Genomic DNA, 20,435 nt, shown 5'->3' with positions numbered 1-20,435 from the left:
ATCTCTGCAGTTCATCCAGAGTGATCATGGGCCTCTTGGCTGCATCTCTGATCAGTCTTCTCCTTGTATGAGCTGAAAGTTTAGAGGGACGGCCAGGTCTTGGTAGATTTGCAGTGGTCTGATACTCCTTCCATTTCAATATTATCGCTTGCACAGTGCTCCTTGGGATGTTTAAAGCTTGGGAAATCTTTTTGTATCCAAATCCGGCTTTAAATTTCTTCACAACAGTATCTCGGACCTGCCTGGTGTGTTCCTTGTTCTTCATGATGCTCTCTGCGCTTTTAACGGACCTCTGAGACTATCACAGTGCAGGTGCATTTATACGGAGACTTGATTACACACAGGTGGATTGTATTTATCATCATTAGTCATTTAGGTCAACATTGGATCATTCTGAGATCCTCACTGAACTTCTGGAGAGAGTTTGCTGCACTGAAAGTAAAGGGGCTGAATAATGTTGCACGCCCAATTTTTCAGTTTTTGTTTGTTAAAAAAGTTTGAAATATCCAATAAATGTCGTTCCACTTCATGATTGTGTCCCACTTGTTGTTGATTCTTCACAAAAAAATACAGTTTTATATCTTTATGTTTGAAGCCTGAAATGTGGCAAAAGGTCGCAAAGTTCAAGGGGGCCGAATACTTTCGCAAGGCACTGTACCTCTAATGTAGAGGATAAGTTCATTAGTTACCAGCCTCAGAAATTGCAGCCCAAATAAATGCTTCGTGGAGTTCAAGTAACAGACACATCTCAACATCAACTGTTCAGAGGAGAATGCGGGAATCAGGACTTCCTGGTCGAATTGCTGCAAAGAAACCGCTTCTAAAGGACCCCAATAATAAGAGGAGACTTGCTTGGGCCGGTGACTTGTTTGATACGTTTCATGTACACATTTTATTAGAATATTTATGAAATGCACATTGTTATATTTGGTGTAACCCTCTCACCCGGCTCGAATTTGACTCTGACGATATTACCTTAGAATATCTCAACAGCATGGGATATTAGGTGAGAAGGACATCTCCAATAAGAATCCCTATTGTAAACTCGCTAGGGTGATGACAACTAGGGTATTAACTTCCGATAGAATGATTATAGATCCTTATTATATAAGGATATGCTTTCCCATGCATTAAAATGAAACAGAAATAGTAAATGACTCCATCAATGCAACAGACATAAGGTTCAAGATGGATATTATCACATTTTCAATGTACCACATCAAAATAAATGAAAATAATAAACCCCAATGTTTTTTCACAACCCATGTCCAAATTACTGGCCAGCTATGCAAAATATATGCATTAACGACATTACAGTTCAGGAGCAATTCGATCACCTTTTAAATCTAATACTAATTAATTAAAACAAATCATCTCTATACTTGGTTTTAACCAGGGTATTACATTGGTGACACTTTTTTCCTCAACTCCAACCCCATTTGATGCATGGAACGGATGTGGGTGGAGCTATGTCTACATAAGGGTGCAAAACTTTTTTTGGTTACTACATTATTCCATATGTGTTTCAGAGTTTTGATGTCTTCACTATTATTCTACATATGAGTAGGTGTCCAAACATTTGACTGGTACTGTAGGTGCATCCCATGAATACCACAATGTGTTGTGTGTGTGTTTCTATTCTTGGTTTAGCTTTCCTGTGTGTGTATTGTCTGTTTAGCCCTCGCGTGTGTGTTTTTGTCACCCAGGTTATTCTCTGAGAGCATCCATGTTGATGAGAGCCCAGGGATCAGCAGCAGGCAGTAGGGGAGGTGAAACATCTAACCTCATCTGCATGACCCCCTGACCTCATAACATCATACCATACCTCATATGGTATGGTATGATGGTTTTTCCTGGTCAGGTCATGTCAGGAAAGAAGTTCCAAGCCCAACCCACAACCCCTTCAGAAAGTCTGATCATGTGGACCACTAGCCCCTTTCCCCCTAAGCAGATGTGAGAGAATTGCATAGATTTGTGTAATGTGATTGGCTTACTTTGCCCACCTATAGGATTGGGGGAATAGGATTGGGGGAATTTTCTCTACATCTCTCTCTCTCTCTCTCGGTATCTCTCTTACTCTCTCTCGTGGCATGCCATGAGGGTAAGAACCTGATTGTGCCTGGCTGAGCAAGCAGAGAGCAATGCCTGAGTTTGCAATGAAACATTTCAAAAGGTTTGCATATCAGTCCACTGCTAATGTGACATCACACTGTGCCTGCTACGTTGTGCCTTCCTGGCTTGTGTAAGCATGGGTTAGGGTTGGGCGATATTACAATAGCATTGTCTATCAACGATGATTGACAGCCATTGTCCATGGTTACAACATCGATATGTAACAGATGATGGTTTAGCCTATTGGAACTTGACTGGCGCTGCGCAGTACAAAAAAGTATCACAATGCTCATCAGGGACCCAAGGGACATTCTGAGTCATTTGCATATTGCTATTTGCTATACCCTATTTCAATAAATGTGATTTATAGCCTACAGAACCCAAGAGAGGAATGTAGACCAGACGGAGCAGAGAATTCCACCAAAGCAGCACAAAATGTCTAATCAGAAAATATTTTTTATCCTCTCTCTGCCTAAACCAATTTTTCCATCTCAAAAAGTGATTTGAATAGTCTAAAGGTAGCCAGAGGACTAATAATGATTGAACAAGCAATATCAATAGCCTACAGAAAAATCCAACGACAAGCTTAGTCAAGTTTAAGTTTATTAAGTAATAAATTATCTATGTGGGTCAGGAAAATTCCTCAATGCGAGGTTGAGAAGCAAATGGCCAAATTGTCCTACAAAGCCTATCATAAAAGCTAAGTTATGAACAGTAGCGTATTTCCCAAATATTCAAGCTTTTAAAGAATAAAAATGATGAAAGTATATAGCCTAGGCATAGGCAATTTTTTATGAGGCAAATAAAATTACATTTTCCAGTCGTGAAGACTGTAGACTGCTTCCATCCAGCCCAAGATGTAGGCCTATAACCTCTTGGGGCTAGGGGACAGTCGTGTCCCACTTGGGCAAAAAAACAGGGAAAATGCAGTGCGGCAAATTTTTTAAAAATGATATAAGATCAAACTTTCATTAAATCACATATGTAAGATACTCAATTAAAGCTACACTCGTTGTAAATCCAGCCAACATTTCCGATTTTAAAAAGGCTTTTTATCTGATGATACTACTATGTCAACAAAGAGAGTAGCATATTTCAACCCTGCAGGCGCTACACAAAACGCAGAAATAAAATATACAACATGCATTACCTTTGACGAGCTTCTTTTGTTGGCACTCCAATATGTCCCATAAACATCACAATTGGTCCTTTTATTCGATTAATTCCGTCCATATATATCCAAATGTCCATTTATTTGACGTGCTTGATCCATAAATAACAGCTTCCAAAATCCGCAACGTCACTACAAAATATTTCAAAAGTAGCCTATAAACTTTGCCAAAATATTTCAAACTACTTTTGTAATACAACTCTTGGTATTTTTAAACGTTAATTATCGATCAAATTGTAGACGGGGCAATCTGTTTTCAATACAGGAAGAAAACAACCCATTCTCCTTTTCACGTCTTGCGCAACGCTCAACAGTGTTACCCAGTTCCTAGATGGCCTTCTTCTTCATTGCACAAATTAATAACCTCAACCAAATTCCAAAGACTGGGGACATCCAGTGGAAGCGGCAGGAAGTGAAAACAGGTTCCTAAGAAATATCACTTGCCAATGACAATTCAGGGAACAGACAAGAGGCCCAAAGAAAAATATTCTGAACAGTTAGTCCTCTGGGTTTTGCCTGCTACATAAGTTCTGTTATACTCACAGACATGATTCAAACAGTTTTAGAAACTTCAGTGTTTTCTATCCAAATCTATTAATAATATGCATATCTTATATTCCTGGCATGAGTAGCAGGAAGTTGAAATTGGGCACGCTATTTATCCAAAAGTGAAAATGCTGCCCCCTATACCTTAAGTGGCAGCCCGCTCCTCATCACAGACCTGTTATGCTTCTATACCAGAAAGGAATATTCGAAAATATTTGCCATTGCCTTCACCTAGCCTCTGCCCAAGTATTCAACAACATGATTTGTCCACTTGAGTTTGATTCCGCATTATAGCCCAACTGTCGTTTTTGGGGGAAGGGTGGCCAATCGGGGCGAGAGCATCATATACGATGATATTTTATGTCTACATAATCACAATAGAACAGGTTGACGTCACCTAACCATTTGGGGTGAGGGTGTGGGTGTGAGCAGGGTTGGGTAGTTTACTTTCTAAATGTAATCCTCTCCAAACTTGTAGTCAGTAACGTAACTTTTGCATTACCCAAACTCAGTAACTTAATCTGATTACATTCAGTTACTTTTAGATTACTTTCCCCTTAAGAGGGATGTATGTTGGTAATTGTATGTTAACAATTGAACAACATCTATTGATAAATCAATGTTAAAGTTTACATAGCTGGCCATACATGGATGTTTAATTTTACTTTATGAATAGGTTATGTTGGCTTATTCTAACCCATCTCTTTCTACTACATATAATAACACGATTCAATTTTATCATTACATTAATATATATAATTTATAATTCCAAAAATGGATGTAGCAACTACAGATTGCCCCTTTTTTAAGTCTATCAAATTTTTTTAAATGTATTATTTCTTACACTGTTACTGGAAATCTTAAGTGTTATTACATACAGCCGGGAGGAACTATTGGATATAAGAGCAACGTCAACTTACCAACAATACGACCAGGAATACGACTTTCCCGAAGCGGATTCTCTGTTTGGTCCACCACCCAGGACAATGAATCGGACCCCAGCAGGCGACCCAAAACAACGGTGTCGCAGACGGAGCAGTCTTCTGGTCAGGCTCCATAGACGGGCTCATCGCCCACCGCTCCCGAGTATAATACTCACCAATGTCCAGTCTCTTGACAACAAGGTAGACGAAATCCGAGCAAGGGTTTCCTTCCAGAGAGACATCAGAGATGGTAACATTCTTCACGAAACATGGCTCACTCGGGATACGTTAGAGTATCGCGCCGACAGAAACAAACATCTCTCTGGTAAGAAGAAAGGCGGGGGTGTATGCCTTATGATTAACGGGTTGTGGTGTGATCATAACAACATACAGGAACTCAAGTCCTTTTGTTCACCTGACCTAGAATTCCTTACAATCAAATGCCGACCGCATTATCTACCAAGAGAATTCTCTTCGATTATAATCACAGCCGTGTATATCCCCCCACCAAACACACCTCGTTGGCCCTGAAAAAAAAATATTTGACACTATATAAACTGGAAACCACATATCCTGTGGCTGCATTTATTGTAGCTGGGGATTTTAACAAGGCTAATCTGAAAACAAGGCTTCCTAAATTCTATCAGCATATCGAATGCGCGACCCGGGCTGTCAAAATTCTGGATCATTGTTACTCGAACTTCCGCAACGCATATAAAGCCCCCCTTCGCCCTCCTTTCGACAAATCTGACCACGACTCCATTTTGTTGCTCCCAGCCTAAAGACAGAAACTAAAACGGGAAACGCCCGTGCTCAGGTCTGTTCAACGCTGGTCCAACCAATCTGATTCCACTCTTCAAGATTGCTTCAATCACATGGACTGGGATATGTTCCGGATAGCGTCGAACAACGACATTGATGTATACGCTGATTCGGTGAGCGAGTTTATTAGCAAGTGCATTGGAGATGTTGTACCCACATCTGTGAAGTTGTACCCACGGCGACTATGAACGGTTGTTCATACCTTCCCCAACCAGAAACCGTGAATTGATCGCAGCATTCGTGCTAAACTGAAAGCGCGAACTACTGCTTTTGATCAGGGCAAGGCGACCGGAAACATGACCGAATACAAAAAGTGTAGCTATTCCCTCCACAAGGCAATCAAACAAGCTAAGCATCAGTATTGAGACAAGGTAGAATCGCAATTCAACGGCTTAGACACGAGAGGTATGTGGCAGGGCCTACAGTCAATCACGGACTACAAAAAGAAAACCAGCCCCGTCGCGGACCCCGATGTCTTGCTCCCAGACAAACTAAACAACTTATTTGCCCACTTTGAGGACAATACAGTGCCACCGACACGGCCCGTTACCAAAACCTGCGGGGTCACCACAGCCAACGCGAGTAAAACATTTAAACGTGCTAACCCTCGCAAGGCTGCCAGCCCCGGCAGCATTCCTAGCCGCGTCCTTAGAGCATGCTCAGACTAGCTGGCTGGTGTGTTTACGGACATATTCAATCAATCCCTATCCCAGTCTGCTGTTCCCACATGCTTCAAGAGGGCCACCATTGTTCCTGTTCCCAAGAAAGCTAAGGTAACTGAGCTAAACGACTATTGCCCCGTAGCACTCACTTCCATCATCATGAAGTGCTTTGAGAGACTAGTCAAGGATCATGTCACCTCCACCCTACCTGACACCCTAGACACGCCCCAATAGGTCCACAGACGATGCAATCGCAACCACACTGCACACTGCCCTAACCCATCTGGACAAAAGGATCTGCGGGTCCTGGACTTTCTGATGGGCCACCCCCCGGGTGGTGAGGGTAGGAAACAACATCTCCACCCCGCTGATCCTCAACACTGGGGCCCCACAAGGGTGCGTTCTCAGCCCTCCTGTACACCCTGTTCACCTATAACTGCTTGGTCATGCACGCCTCCAATTCATTCATTAAGTTTGCAGACGACACTACAGTAGTAGGCTTGATTACCAACAACAACGAGCCTACAGGGAGGAGGTGAGGGCCCTCACAGTGTGGTGTCAGGAAAATAACCCCACACACAACGTCAACAAAACATGATGATCCTGGACTTCAGGAAACAGCAGAGGGAGCACCCCCATATCCACATCGACGGGACAGTAGTGGAGAAGGTGAAAAGTTTTAAATTCCTCTGTGTTCACATCACGGACAAACTGAGATGGTCCACCCACACAGACTGTGTTGTGAAGCCACAACAGCGCCTCTTCAACCCCAGGAGGCTGAAGAAATTTGACTTGTCACCAAAAACAAACTTTTACAGATGCACAATCGAGAGCATCCTGTTCTGCTGTATCACCGGCTGGTACGGCAACTGCTCCGCCCACAACCGTAAGGTTCTCCAGAGGCTAGCAAGGTCTGCACAACGCATCATCGGGGACAAACTACCTGCCCTCCAGGACCTCTACACCACCCGATGTCACAGGAAGGCCAAAAAGATCATCAAGGACAACAACAACCCGAGCCACTGCATGTTCACCCCGCTATCATCCAGAAGGCGAGGTCAGTACAGGTGCATCAAATCTGGGACCGAGAGCCTGAAAAACAGCTTCTATCTCAAGGCCATCAGACTGTTAAACAGCCACCACTAACATTGAGTGGTTGCTGCCAACATACTGACTCAAATCTCTAGCCACTTTTAACAATTAATAATTGGATGTAATAAATGTATCACTAGTCACTTTAAACAATGCCACTTATTTAATGTTTACATTACTCATATGTATAAACTGTACTCTATACTATCTACTGCATCTTGCCTATGCCGTTCGGCCATCGCTCACCCATATATTTATATGTACACATTCTTATTCATTCCTTTACACTTGTGTGTGCTGTCGTGTCTTTGGCTATGCCGGATTAAGTGATATGACATGCTATTCTATTAAATAATTTCTCCGTAATTAATATCACCTGATTGAGCTAATCATGTAAATGTAATTAACTAGAGAGTCGGGCACCACAAAATAATATTTATAGAGCTGTTATCTTCCGAATAAACTCTTAAAGACCTAGTAATATTTTACGTCAATAGCAGTCAATATCATCCTCATCTTAATTCAGACTCATCTGAAAGTTGTAAATTCTTGGTTATCTGCACGAACCCTGGCTAACAATTTGAATCAGCAGTACAAAATTGGGTTTAATTATTTATTTACTAAATACCTAACTAATCACACAGAATTACACATACTTAAATCATAACTTGATTACAAATTACGTCATAAAGGAAAAGGTCCCTAGCGGGCGGAACAGATATGACAGCTTGTTACACAAAGGAAAAGGGCTGGGTTTGAGTGAAAGAGCGGGAAGACTGAGGGACACAGGGAGAAGCTGTGCTATCATAAATACAGTATCTGATGCATTCTAAATTACTTGTTATTATTTGGATAAGGAAAATGCAATAAATATGTACTCTGAGCTGCGCTTCGGTAGGTTGGTGGTAGATGGAAAGCTGTGTACCTTCCTAACCCTCGTTGCATCTGCGGTTGCTAACTCAACGGCTAGGAGGTATCACTTCTGTAGTGAATAAGAGTTAAAAATTCATACCATTCGCAACCAAGCTCACGCTGATGTTGGCTTCGTTCTGTAGTTATTATCTGAACCATTCTGACATTGGACCGTCGTCCTCACATCATCGGAACAGGAAGTTGTATTGTCGTCAAGGGCTTATATAGGAAGGGAGAGGAGGGCGTGTTTGAAAAGTTTTATAGCCCATGTCCCTTGACAGGGGCGGGCCACTGATTGAACAGAGCCCTATCTTATGAAAACCCACATCTTACATTTTAGAAGCTAAAATCACATTTCATCCCATCACGAATCATTTAATATTCAAACATTTAAATTGAACAACAATTCCATGTGAATCCGATAACTCTGATGTGTAGACTTTCCACTGTAGAGTTTGTCATCTTATCATTGATGAGAATGTCTCAGATGACAACCGAACTAACATCATATTCATAAAAAAAAAAAACCTACCCCCCCAAGGCAACGTCATGACAGTGTATAAGGTAGCTTTTGTGAAATTGTTAGATTACTTGTTAGATATTACTGCATGGTCGGAACTAGAAGCACAAGCATTTCGCTACACTCGTATTAACATCTTTTAACCATGTGTATGTGACCAATACAATTTGATTTGACGGGCGGTACACTGTAACATGTTACATTATAAGTTAAGTTAGATTGAGCAATAAAAGCCCCACTGTTATTCCATAGGCTGGGATCTGCACTATGCAGCTGTTATTCCACAGGCTGGGATCTGCACTGTGCAGCTGTTATTCCATAGGCTGGGATCTGCACTATGCAGCTGTTATTCCATAGGCTGGGATCTGCACTATGCAGCTGTTATTCTATAGGCTGGGATCTGCACTATGCAGCTGTTATTCCATAGGCTGGGATCTGCACTATGCAGCTGTTATTCCATAGGCTGGGATCTGCACTATGCAGCTGTTATTCCATAGGCTGGGATCTGCACTATGCAGCTGTTATTCCATAGGCTGGGATCTGCACTATGCAGCTGTTATTCCATAGGCTGGGATCTGCACTATGCAGCTGTTATTCCATAGGCTGGGATCTGCACTATGCAGCTGTTATTCCATAGGCTGGGATCTGCACTATGCAGCTGTTATTCCATAGGCTGGGATCTGCACTATGCAGCTGTTATTCCATAGGCTGGGATCTGCACTATGCAGCTGTTATTCCATAGGCTGGGATCTGCACTATGCAGCTGTTATTCCATAGGCTGGGATCTGCACTATGCAGCTGTTATTCCATAGGCTGGGATCTGCACTATGCAGCTGTTATTCCATAGGCTGGGATCTGCACTATGCAGCTGTTATTCCATAGGCTGGGATCTGCACTATGCAGCTGTTATTCCATAGGCTGGGATCTGCACTATGCAGCTGTTATTCCATAGGCTGGGATCTGCACTATGCAGCTGTTATTCCATAGGCTGGGATCTGCACTATGCAGCTGTTATTCCATAGGCTGGGATCTGCACTATGCAGCTGTTATTCCATAGGCTGGGATCTGCACTATGCAGCTGTTATTCCATAGGCTGGGATCTGCACTATGCAGCTGTTATTCCATAGGCTGGGATCTGCACTATGCAGCTGTTATTCCATAGGCTGGGATCTGCACTATGCAGCTGTTATTCCATAGGCTGGGATCTGCACTATGCAGCTGTTATTCCATAGGCTGGGATCTGCACTATGCAGCTGTTATTCCATAGGCTGGGATCTGCACTATGCAGCTGTTATTCCATAGGCTGGGATCTGCACTATGCAGCTGTTATTCCATAGGCTGGGATCTGCACTATGCAGCTGTTATTCCATAGGCTGGGATCTGCACTATGCAGCTGTTATTCCATAGGCTGGGATCTGCACTATGCAGCTGTTATTCCATAGGCTGGGATCTGCACTATGCAGCTGTTATTCCATAGGCTGGGATCTGCACTATACAGCTGTTATTCCATAGGCTGGGATCTGCACTATGCAGCTGTTATTCCATAGGCTGGGATCTGCACTATGCAGCTGTTATTCCATAGGCTGGGATCTGCACTATGCAGCTGTTATTCCATAGGCTGGGATCTGCACTATGCAGCTGTTATTCCATAGGCTGGGATCTGCACTATGCAGCTGTTATTCCATAGGCTGGGATCTGCACTATGCAGCTGTTATTCCATAGGCTGGGATCTGCACTATGCAGCTGTTATTCCATAGGCTGGGATCTGCACTATGCAGCTGTTATTCCATAGGCTGGGATCTGCACTATACAGCTGTTATTCCACAGGCTGGGATCTGCACTATGCAGCTGTTATTCCACAGGCTGGGATCTGCACTATGCAGCTGTTATTCCATAGGCTGGGATCTGCACTATGCAGCTGTTATTCCATAGGCTGGGATCTGCACTATGCAGCTGTTATTCCATAGGCTGGGATCTGCACTATACAGCTGTTATTCCATAGGCTGGGATCCGCACTATGCAGCTGTTATTCCACAGGCTGGGATCTGCACAATTCAGTTGTTGCAAGAGCGCATTTTTCAATGGCTGTCTAATGGTTTCAAAAACAGTGATTGATAGGCAGCTTATACTTCTTGAATTCAACCATTTTTGGGTTCAAATGTACATTTAGATATGTGAACAGCCATCCAGAACAACCACAATCCGTAAGGCGCAAATAGCTAAATGAGAGAGCAGCGGTATGATTGACATCAATGCGCTATGTAGATATAAATAATAAGTGAGATCCGTATCGCTGTAGACTACACCACTGCTGTCACCCTGACCTCCAAGCGTTTATTCAAGTTGGATAATCTTTGGATGCCGACAGCAGTCGCACCATTGGAAGACATAGCTTAGAATGTAGCCTACAAAAGCCTATTCCTGCTCTTTTCCCGGGATCCATCAAACACATTTGGTGTGTCATCATAGTGTTCTCTGATTTATGGTCAGACTTGCTCAGGTGGAACAAACTTAAACTTGCGACTTTTTCAATGCTGATTTGAATGTCATTGACAAAAAAGAGAAGTGTCAAAGTTTTTTTGCGCCAATATCCTTTCTGAATTCAAAAGTAATCCTACAAGTAATCATCTAGCTTTTCAAAAGTATCTGTAATCTGATTACAATATTTTAGCTTGTAACCGATTACAGTTACCGTTTTTTTATTTATCCCTTGTAACGGATTACATGTAATCTGTTACACCCCAACCCTGGGTGTGAGTGATGGTCAAGAATTGGGAAAGGTTTGTATTCGTTTGCTAATAATTAAATACATGCACTCTAAATTTACAAATGCATCTATTGAGCAGATTACGTTATAACCACTAACCAGGTTACGGAAGACATTTTGATTGTTTGAAGTATGTCAAGTGCAGTGAAAATATGTTCAGTTTGGTTTTCAGCTGTGTATCAGAACAAACAGGAATTGGAACGACTAGCATACGACAAATATTTTGTCTTTAGACCTGTTTTACATGAACATGCCAGTACTTCAGTACCAAAACATGTTTGCATACTCGAGCAGACATTCTTTCAAATGTCCATCCCTAATAAAGGTTATCTTCCTATGCTGCTTGTATGTGGATGGTTAATGAAGACCAGTGAAATGAATGTTCAGTGTCTGTTTTTATTTGGTGCACACAGACATACAGTGTATTTACAATAATAGTAATATAGGCCATGAAGCAGACATTTTTATCCAAAGCTTCTTGTTCAATGGTATTGATTAACTCTTGTCTCGTTGACTTCCAGAGGACATTCTCCACTGTTTCCAATCAGGCTCCACTCTCTCCTTGGCCACCGAGACAGTGAGTGTCACTTTTGGAGGAGCCAAACCACAGAGGTGTGTGTGCGGCGTATGTGCGTGTGGTTGTTTGTGTGATTATGTGTCAGACAGACACCCTGTTAACTGTGTGTGTGTGTGTTCCAGGCGTGGGTCGGTGGAGTCGTTTCCTCTTCTAAGCATGAACTCCAGTAGGAACATGGAGAGAGACTGGGAGAACGGCTCTACAGCCTCCTCCTTCACATCTACACTAGAGTACAATGGTGAGTATTAAACATGCACCCACACACACCTGAGTACAATGGTGAGTAGGTGTGTGAATGTTTTAAATTTAAACAAAATTGGGATCCTAACAAAAAGAAAAGAAAATCACAACATTTAATCACATTGTAGCTGGGCTCGATTACTCTTCACTAATGATGCGAGTGTGTCTTCACTCTGTTGCGTGTGGAATATTCTAGCCTATTCATTGATGATAGGCCCTGCTATACTAAAGTTCCAAGACATTGCAAGCCAAGAAATTGCGAAATACAACATTCCATTGCGAGATACAGCTTTTGATTGCAGATAGATAGGCCTAGTGCAAAGTTCTGACTGTCTCTGCCTGGTGACCAACATGCCCATACTTTTGATTGCAGATAGATAGGCCTAGTGCAAAGTTCTGACTGTCTCTGCCTGGTGACCAACATGCCCATACTTTTGATTGCAGATAGATAGGCCTAGTGCAAAGTTCTGACTGTCTCTGCCTGGTGACCAACATGCCCATACTTTTGATTGCAGATAGATAGGCCTAGTGCAAAGTTCTGACTGTCTCTGCCTGGTGACCAACATGCCCATACTTTTGATTGCAGATAGATAGGCCTAGTGCAAAGTTCTGACTGTCTCTGCCTGGTGACCAACATGCCCATACTTTTGATTGCAGATAGATAGGCCTAGTGCAAAGTTCTGACTGTCTCTGCCTGGTGACCAACATGCCCATACTTTTGATTGCAGATAGATAGGCCTAGTGCAAAGTTCTGACTGTCTCTGCCTGGTGACCAACATGCCCATACTTTTGATTGCAGATAGATAGGCCTAGTGCAAAGTTCTGACTGTCTCTGCCTGGTGACCAACATGCCCATACTTTTGATTGCAGATAGATAGGCCTAGTGCAAAGTTCTGACTGTCTCTGCCTGGTGACCAACATGCCCATACTGTGCCACTCCCCACTCTCTCCGTCCCTTGCTAGCACACTACAAATGCGCCCTGTATATTACAATATAAATATACACAACCGTTCAAAAGTTTGGGGTCACTTAGAAATGACCTTCTTTTTGAAAGAAAATCACATTTTTTGTGCATTAAAATGACATCAAATTGATCCGAAATACAGTGTAGACATTGTTAATGTTGTAAATGACTTTAATGACTTTAATGACTATTGTAGCTGGAAACGGCTAATTCTTAATGGAATATCTACAGAAGCCCATTTATCAGCAACCATCACTCCTGTGATCCAAAGACACGTTGAGTGAGCTAATCCAAGTTTATAATTTTTGAAAGGCTAATTGATCATTAGAAAACCCTTTCGCAATTGTTAGCACAGCTGAATAACTTTTTCTTTGCAACTCTGCCTAGAAGGCCAGCATCCCGGAGTCGCCTCTTCACTGTTAAAGTTGAAACTGGTGTTTTGCAGGTACTTTAAAGGCCAGTTTTATTGCTTCTTTAATCAGAACAACAGTTTATCTGTTTCTATTTCTAATCAATTTGATGTTATTTTAATGGACAAAAAATTTGCTTTTCTTTCAAAAACGAGGACATTTCTAAGTGACCCAAAACTTTTGAACGATACTGTACACATATACACATACAGTGGGGCAAAAAAGTAGTTAGTCAGCCACCAATTGTGCAAGTTCTCCCACTTAAAAAGATGAGAGATGCCTGTAATTGTCATCATAGGTACACTTCAACTATGACAGACAGAATTAGAATAAAAAATCCAGTAAATCACATTGAAGGATTTTTAATTAATTAATTTGCAAAATATGGTGGAAAATAAGTATTTGGTCACCTACAAACAAGCAAGATTTCTGGCTCTCACAGACCTGTAACTTCTTCTTTAAGAGGCTCCTCTGTCCTCCACTCGTTACCTGTATTAATAGCACCTGTTTGTCCACCCGCCTCTTGAGGATTGACCAAAAGTTCTCAATGGAACAAAGGTCTGGGCCCAAAATATCGATGTTTTGTTCCCCGAGCCACTCAGTTATCACTTTTGCCGAATGGCAAGGTGCTCCAGACTTCAACTGTACATGCACACACACATACAAAAATACACAGTCATGGTAATCACCCATAAAAACGGTTATATTCCTCCACAAATACGTCCCCAATCAATTTAAAGTACTTTTTCAGGAAAGAGTGTTCTGCACGCAGTAGGCAAGCAAGGTTATTTGACTGACAGTTCTGGTCACTTAGTGATTAGTCCTACTTTAGAAGCAGCATTCCTTTACAGACAAGTAAAATTACTGTTCAGTGGAGCTTCGTAACTATCTCCAGAGAAGGTTTTGTGTCTGCATTTATTAAAAAGCCGTAGTGTTGAATAACATACATGCTGACTAGACCGGACGCGTCACGTGTGCGAGGGTTGCAAAATAAATGTACGCATACATGTTATTCAATCATTGCACCCACACTGCTCGCGAGCGTTTGCAGAAGTTGAGGTCCAGAATCCATTCAGTTGTGGTAATACACCTTAAAGTTGGTTGCCAACCGCCATATAAAGTCCGAAGAAGAAGCCTGAAGGAAGGAGGAGAAATTGCTAGAAACAAATTCAGTTTACTGTTTTGTCTGTGGATTAATTGTCAGCGTAGAGGACCGTGTGCATTGTAAAATAACAACCCAATGTTTACATCCCAGGACAAATGAACTAGCAACAGCAAGCTAGCTAAATTGCCCTAAATGTTTAATGCTTTTCGACCTGTCCCCACAATAATAGAATTGGTTCAGAGTTTGTTTTGATATTTCAACCTGCGTGTCCTAATCACGTCTGGTGTGGGGAGACAAAATCAACATGCACCCGATGGTGTCTGGTCAGCATGTTACAGACAAACAAACATGCTGTAGACGAGGCTCTTTTAAGGGTAGATGACTGTAGTAGATATAACGTCATTGCCCGGCCCTAGCAGTCATACATACGATGGTGTCTGGTCAGCATGTTACAGACAAACAAACATGCTGTAGACGAGGCTCTTTTAAGGGTAGATGACTGTAGTAGATATAACGTCATTGCCCGGCCCTAGCAGTCATACATACGATGGTGTCTGGTCAGCATGTTACAGACAAACAAACATGCTGTAGACGAGGCTCTTTTAAGGGTAGATGACTGTAGTAGATATAACGTTATTGCCCGGCCCTAGCAGTCATACATACGATGGTGTCTGGTCAGCATGTTACAGACAAACAAACATGCTGTAGACGAGGCTCTTTTAAGGGTAGATGACTGTAGTAGATATAACGTTATTGCCCGGCCCTAGCAGTCATACATACGTAATAGGACCATTATTCTGTAAATTGACGTGGGATTTTATGATTGTTTTGTTATATCGAAAATGGCTTTTTAAACATTGAGCAAAATGTTTAATTTGTCACATCCCTAATGGTGAGTATTACATACACACCAGAGTACAATGGTGAGCATTATGGTTTCTGTCCTCGTTGCAGGTCCCAAGCTGTTTAAGGAGTGTGTTTCCAAGTCCAACAAGCCGATAATCCACAATGCCATCACCCACTGCTGCCTGGCTGGCAAGGTCAACGAAGCCCAGAAGAACACCATCCTAGAGGTCAGTCCATCCATAGTATGGTAGTAATAGAAGGCCTCCTTGATTTTACTATAGCCAAAAATATCAATGCAACATGTAAAGTGTTGGTCCCATGTTTCGGGGACCGAGTGGCGCAGCGGTCAAAGGCACTGTAGCGCAGTGCTAGAGGCGTCACGACAGACCCAGGTTCGATCCGGGCTGTATCACAACTGGCCGTGATCGGGAGTCCCATAGGGCGGTGCACAATTAACCCAGCGCCGTCCAGGTTTGGCCGGGGTAGGCCGTCATTGCCTAGTTAAGTAAAGGTTAAATAAATTTAAAAAATGAGCTGAAATAAAATATCCCAGAAATGTTCCATAAGCACAAATGTGTTTACATCCCTGTTAGTGTGCATTTCTCCTTTGCCAAGATAATCCATCCACCTGACAGGTGTGGCATATTAAGAAGCTGATTGAACAGCATTATCATTACACAGGTGCACCTTGTGCTGGGGACAATAAAAAGCCACTCTAAATTGTGCAGTTTTGTCACACAACACAATGCCACAGATGTCTCAAGTTTTGAGGGAATGTGCAATTGGCTTGCGACTGCAGGAATGTCCACCAGAGCTGTTGCCAGAAAATGGAATGTTCATTTCTCGACCATAATCCGCCTCCAACGTTGTTTTGGAGAGTTTGGCAGTACGTCCAACCGAACTCACAACTGTAACCACGCCAGCCCAGGACTTCCACATCCGGGTTCTTCACCTGAGGAATCATCTGGGACCACCCACCCGGACAGCTGATGAAACTGTGGGTTTGCACAACCAAAGAATTTCTGCACAAACTGTCAGAATGCATAGTGCCAACTGTAAAGTTTGTTTTTTCATGGTTCGGGCTAGGCCACTTAGTTCCAGTGTGAGGAAATGTTAACGTTACAGCATGTAATGACTTTCTAGACGATTCTGTGCTTCCAACTTTGTGACTAATTTGCGGAAGGCCCTTTCCTGTTTCCGCATGACAATGCCCTTGTGCACAAAGTGAGGTCCGTACAGAAATGTTTTTTCAAGATCTTTGTGGAAGAACTTGACTGGCCTGCACACAGCCCTGACCTCAACCCCATCGAACACCTTTGGGATTAATTGAAACGCAGACTGCAAGCCAGGCCTAATCGCCCAACATCAGTGCCCTACCTCAATAATGCTGTTGTGGCTGAGTGGAAGCAAGTCCCCACAGTAATGTTCCAACATCTAGTGGAAAGCCTTCCCAGAAGAGTGGAGACAGTTATAGCAGCAAAGGGGGGACCAACTCCATATGAATGCCCATGATTTTGGAATGAGATGTTTGACGAGCAGGTGTCCACATACTTTTGGTCACTCTGCACAAACTGTCAGAAACTGTCTCAGGGAAGCTCATGCGCGTGCTCGTCGTTCTCAGGGTCTTGACCTGACTGCATCATAACCGACTTCAGTGGGAAAATGCTGACCTTCGATGGCCACTGGCACTCTGGAGAAGTGTGCTCTTCGCGGATGAATCCCTGTTTCAACTGTACTGGGCAGATGGCGTCGTGTGGGTGAGCGGTTTGCTGAGTCCCCTATGGTGGCGTTGGGGTTATGATATGGGCAGGCATAAGCTACGGACAACTAACACAATTGCATTTTATCGTGACGAGATCCAGAGGCCCATTGTGAGGCCCATTTCTTTTAAGGTATCTGTTACGAACAGATGCATATCTGTATTCCCAGTCATGTGAAATCCATAGATTAGGGCCTAATGAACGTATTTCAATTGGCTGATTTCCATATATGAACTGTAACTCAGTAAAAAATTGTTGCTTTTATATTTTGTTCAGTGCAGAAGGCCTCTGCAATTTCAGTATAGACAATACATTTTCCTCATTACCTGTGAAGATTATTTGAGGTGAGTCAATAGTATTGTAGTTCTAGAGAGTCTGTGATTTTACTATAGCCAATTAATTGTCCTCATTACTACTGTCACGAAGTTATATACAGTAAAAGAGAAAACAGTCAATAAAAACATCAGAATGTTTGGCCTTAAATGTTTTGAGGAAAAAATGTGTTTTAGAAAGATCAGCTTGAAATTGACATGGTATAATTGATTCAACAACCAATTTGTTCAAGTATGAACCAGGATGTTCATCAGTATTTATACAGCTAACTTGGTTATCCTGTTTTTTATATATATCCCTCTGATTCCCACTGTAGAGTTTGATGTTCTTCTTCCCATGGTTACTAATGGTTGTTTCTTCCATCTGTCTCTCCAATGCCAGGAGCTGGAGAGGTGTGAGGCCAACCACCTGATGATTCTGTTCAGGGACGGTAGCTGCCAGTTCCGAGCCATCTACTCCTTCTCCCCCGACACAGAGGAGATTGTCAAGTTCACCGGCATGGGGCCACGCAGCATCAGCCGCAAGATGATTGACAAGCTTTACAAGTACAGCTCCGACCGCAAGCAGTTCAACTGCATCCCCGCCAAGACCGTGTCAGTCAGCGTGGATGCCCTGACCATACACAACCACCTGTGGCAGATCAAGAGGCCCAGCGGATCTTCTAGGAAGAAGTGAGGAAGGGAAGAAGAGGAGGACACACCATAGGCATTCATTCTACGATTGGGCAGGACCCAGTAGTCTCGGATATGACCATTCTGTGGGTTTGGCCTGTTGATGACGGGGGATTGGTCTATTGCTGTGTGTGTGTAGCCTTCGGATTGGTGTAAATGGCGGTCTCCGTGGAGATGGACCTGAGAATTTTAATGAACACCTTCCAACTAACCGAATGAGTCTTTTAAAGATTAGGAATGTTTTAGTTTTTTCTCAAGGCAGTTTTCTGCATGTGGCACTTTTTATGTTTGAAGTATTAGGTTTATGCTAACTAAGGAATAGCCTATAGTTTAGCACTGAACACACTTCTTCTATACAGTACTTTACCCGTATGTAGTGGATCAAAAAGACAAAACCACAGCCATTGTCAAAATTGTTTGAAAGTGTTTGTTCTAGTCGGGCAAAATCCTGCAGCTGTGACCCCTCTGATCTCCTTCAAAAGGCTATTTATTCAATAATACTAGTATGGGCTTTTAAGTTATTTTACCATGAATAAACTTTACTTAACATTTTTGAAAATGATGAGAAAGATAAGTCTTGTTTTTGTGTGTGTTTTTTCAGATGTTTGTGGGAATGCGTGGCTGTGTGTCTCTCTGAATGTGTTTACTCGTTAAATTATGCTTTAACAAAGAGGGGTTGGGAATGCGTGGCTGTGTGTCTCTCTGAATGTGTTTACTTGTTAAATTATGCTTTAACAAAGGGGTTGGGAATGCGTGGCTGTGTGTCTCTCTGAATGTGTTTACTCGTTAAATTATGCTTTAACAAAGGTTTTATCATGCAGTGGAATAAGCTCCACCACTGTTTAATTCAGTTAAACGATGAATGCTCTTGTCCCAGGAGAAGGGAGGCTCATCATTTCCTCAGTGTTATTGTTAGTGGTGAGGTGGTGATTAGTATTTACTCGGTTCCAAACGAGCACGCTTTGGGTTTCAGTCTATTGCACTCTATCTTACAGTATGTTATAGCAGAATACTGGCCCACGATCAATGGTACTCATGAAGATCCAAATCCACTGAATGCTCAGCTCACTCTTACCAGCAGAGAGACACCAAGGTCTTCTGCTCCTTTTCACTAACACACTGGAACCTGATCTGAAGTAATTGACTAGGTTTAGGATTTTTTTTGGCAATGTGATCTGGCCAGGACAACAAAAACAACTATTGGCCTTACTTGCAGCCTATAACATGAGCCAGGATTTTTCCCTAGTCACATGGTCGAGGAAAGTCCTGGCCCCATTCATGACCTAAACCTGCTGTCTGTGAGCACTAAGAGCAGCTCTACCATGACTGACTATGCCTCAAGTTCATTCAATTCAAGGGAAACTGGACAATACTTGATATTATTTGCTGCATTTTGTACATGTGAGTAGTGGTTTTGTATATACTGTACCACCTTATGTTTACTAAAAAATTTCATTACTGGCTTTAAAGATTGTATTTGTTTCTTTAAAATATTCTACTATATATTTATTTTGAAAAACACTAGTGTAATAAATAATACTGGTTCCTTTGCTTTGTTGCCCATGATTTCATTTAATTCATGAATATTTATTTGTATTGTGGGTTTTTTCAGCTGTTGGTCATAATGCATTGCTTCTAAACTGGATTAAGATCTTGACTTATCGTGTCATTATCGCATCATGGGGGATAGAGTGCAAGCAGAGCATTGGAAAAGTCACATACAAATAGCACTACAGTCTGAAGTATAGCCTATGATTTAAGCATACTTTCGGCTTTTTATTTGGAAAACTAATCCTTGGGCCAGCCAGGTGGACACAATTTTTATTTTATGAAATGTCTTTATAAACATACCATATGTCTGGAGAACTAAATATAGTCCTGCTGGGCTACACAAGACTCGTCTGAAGGTCCCCGGTACCAGTGGGAAAAAATACATGGAAGTATACAGTATATGGAGATTTTTTAGTGCCACAAATAAGGGGTTAAATATATGTATCTTTT

At 42.2% G+C, this 20,435-nt stretch overlaps 1 protein-coding gene across 4 annotated transcripts in view; it reads left to right on the top strand.

The window, feature by feature from the left end:
* Positions 1 to 19,985, top strand: part of LOC109882972 (calmodulin-regulated spectrin-associated protein 1-B) — a 102,794-nt gene extending 82,809 nt beyond the window's left edge. The window contains exons 15-19 of one of the 4 annotated variants that reach the window (XR_004204981.1): positions 1,707 to 1,769; positions 12,049 to 12,104; positions 12,227 to 12,342; positions 15,779 to 15,897; positions 18,145 to 19,985. Coding sequence is in view for 2 of the 4 variants with exons in the window: in XM_031802754.1 (XP_031658614.1) it covers positions 1,707 to 1,769; positions 12,049 to 12,139; positions 12,227 to 12,342; positions 15,779 to 15,897; positions 18,145 to 18,438 (683 nt within the window). In the remaining 2 variants the exon portion in view is untranslated. Of the gene's footprint in view, positions 1 to 1,706; positions 1,770 to 12,048; positions 12,140 to 12,226; positions 12,343 to 15,778; positions 15,898 to 18,144 lie in introns of all 4 variants that reach the window. The other 3 variants (XM_031802754.1, XR_004204982.1, XM_031802755.1) reach the window with 3 other exon arrangements.
* Positions 19,986 to 20,435: the final 450 nt, after the last annotated feature.

Source organism: Oncorhynchus kisutch, linkage group LG23, assembly GCF_002021735.2.
Source record: "Oncorhynchus kisutch isolate 150728-3 linkage group LG23, Okis_V2, whole genome shotgun sequence".
In the NCBI taxonomy this organism is placed as follows: domain Eukaryota; kingdom Metazoa; phylum Chordata; class Actinopteri; order Salmoniformes; family Salmonidae; genus Oncorhynchus; species Oncorhynchus kisutch.
Note: the sequence above shows the minus strand (reverse complement) of the source record. Positions and strands in the feature narration are given on the sequence as shown.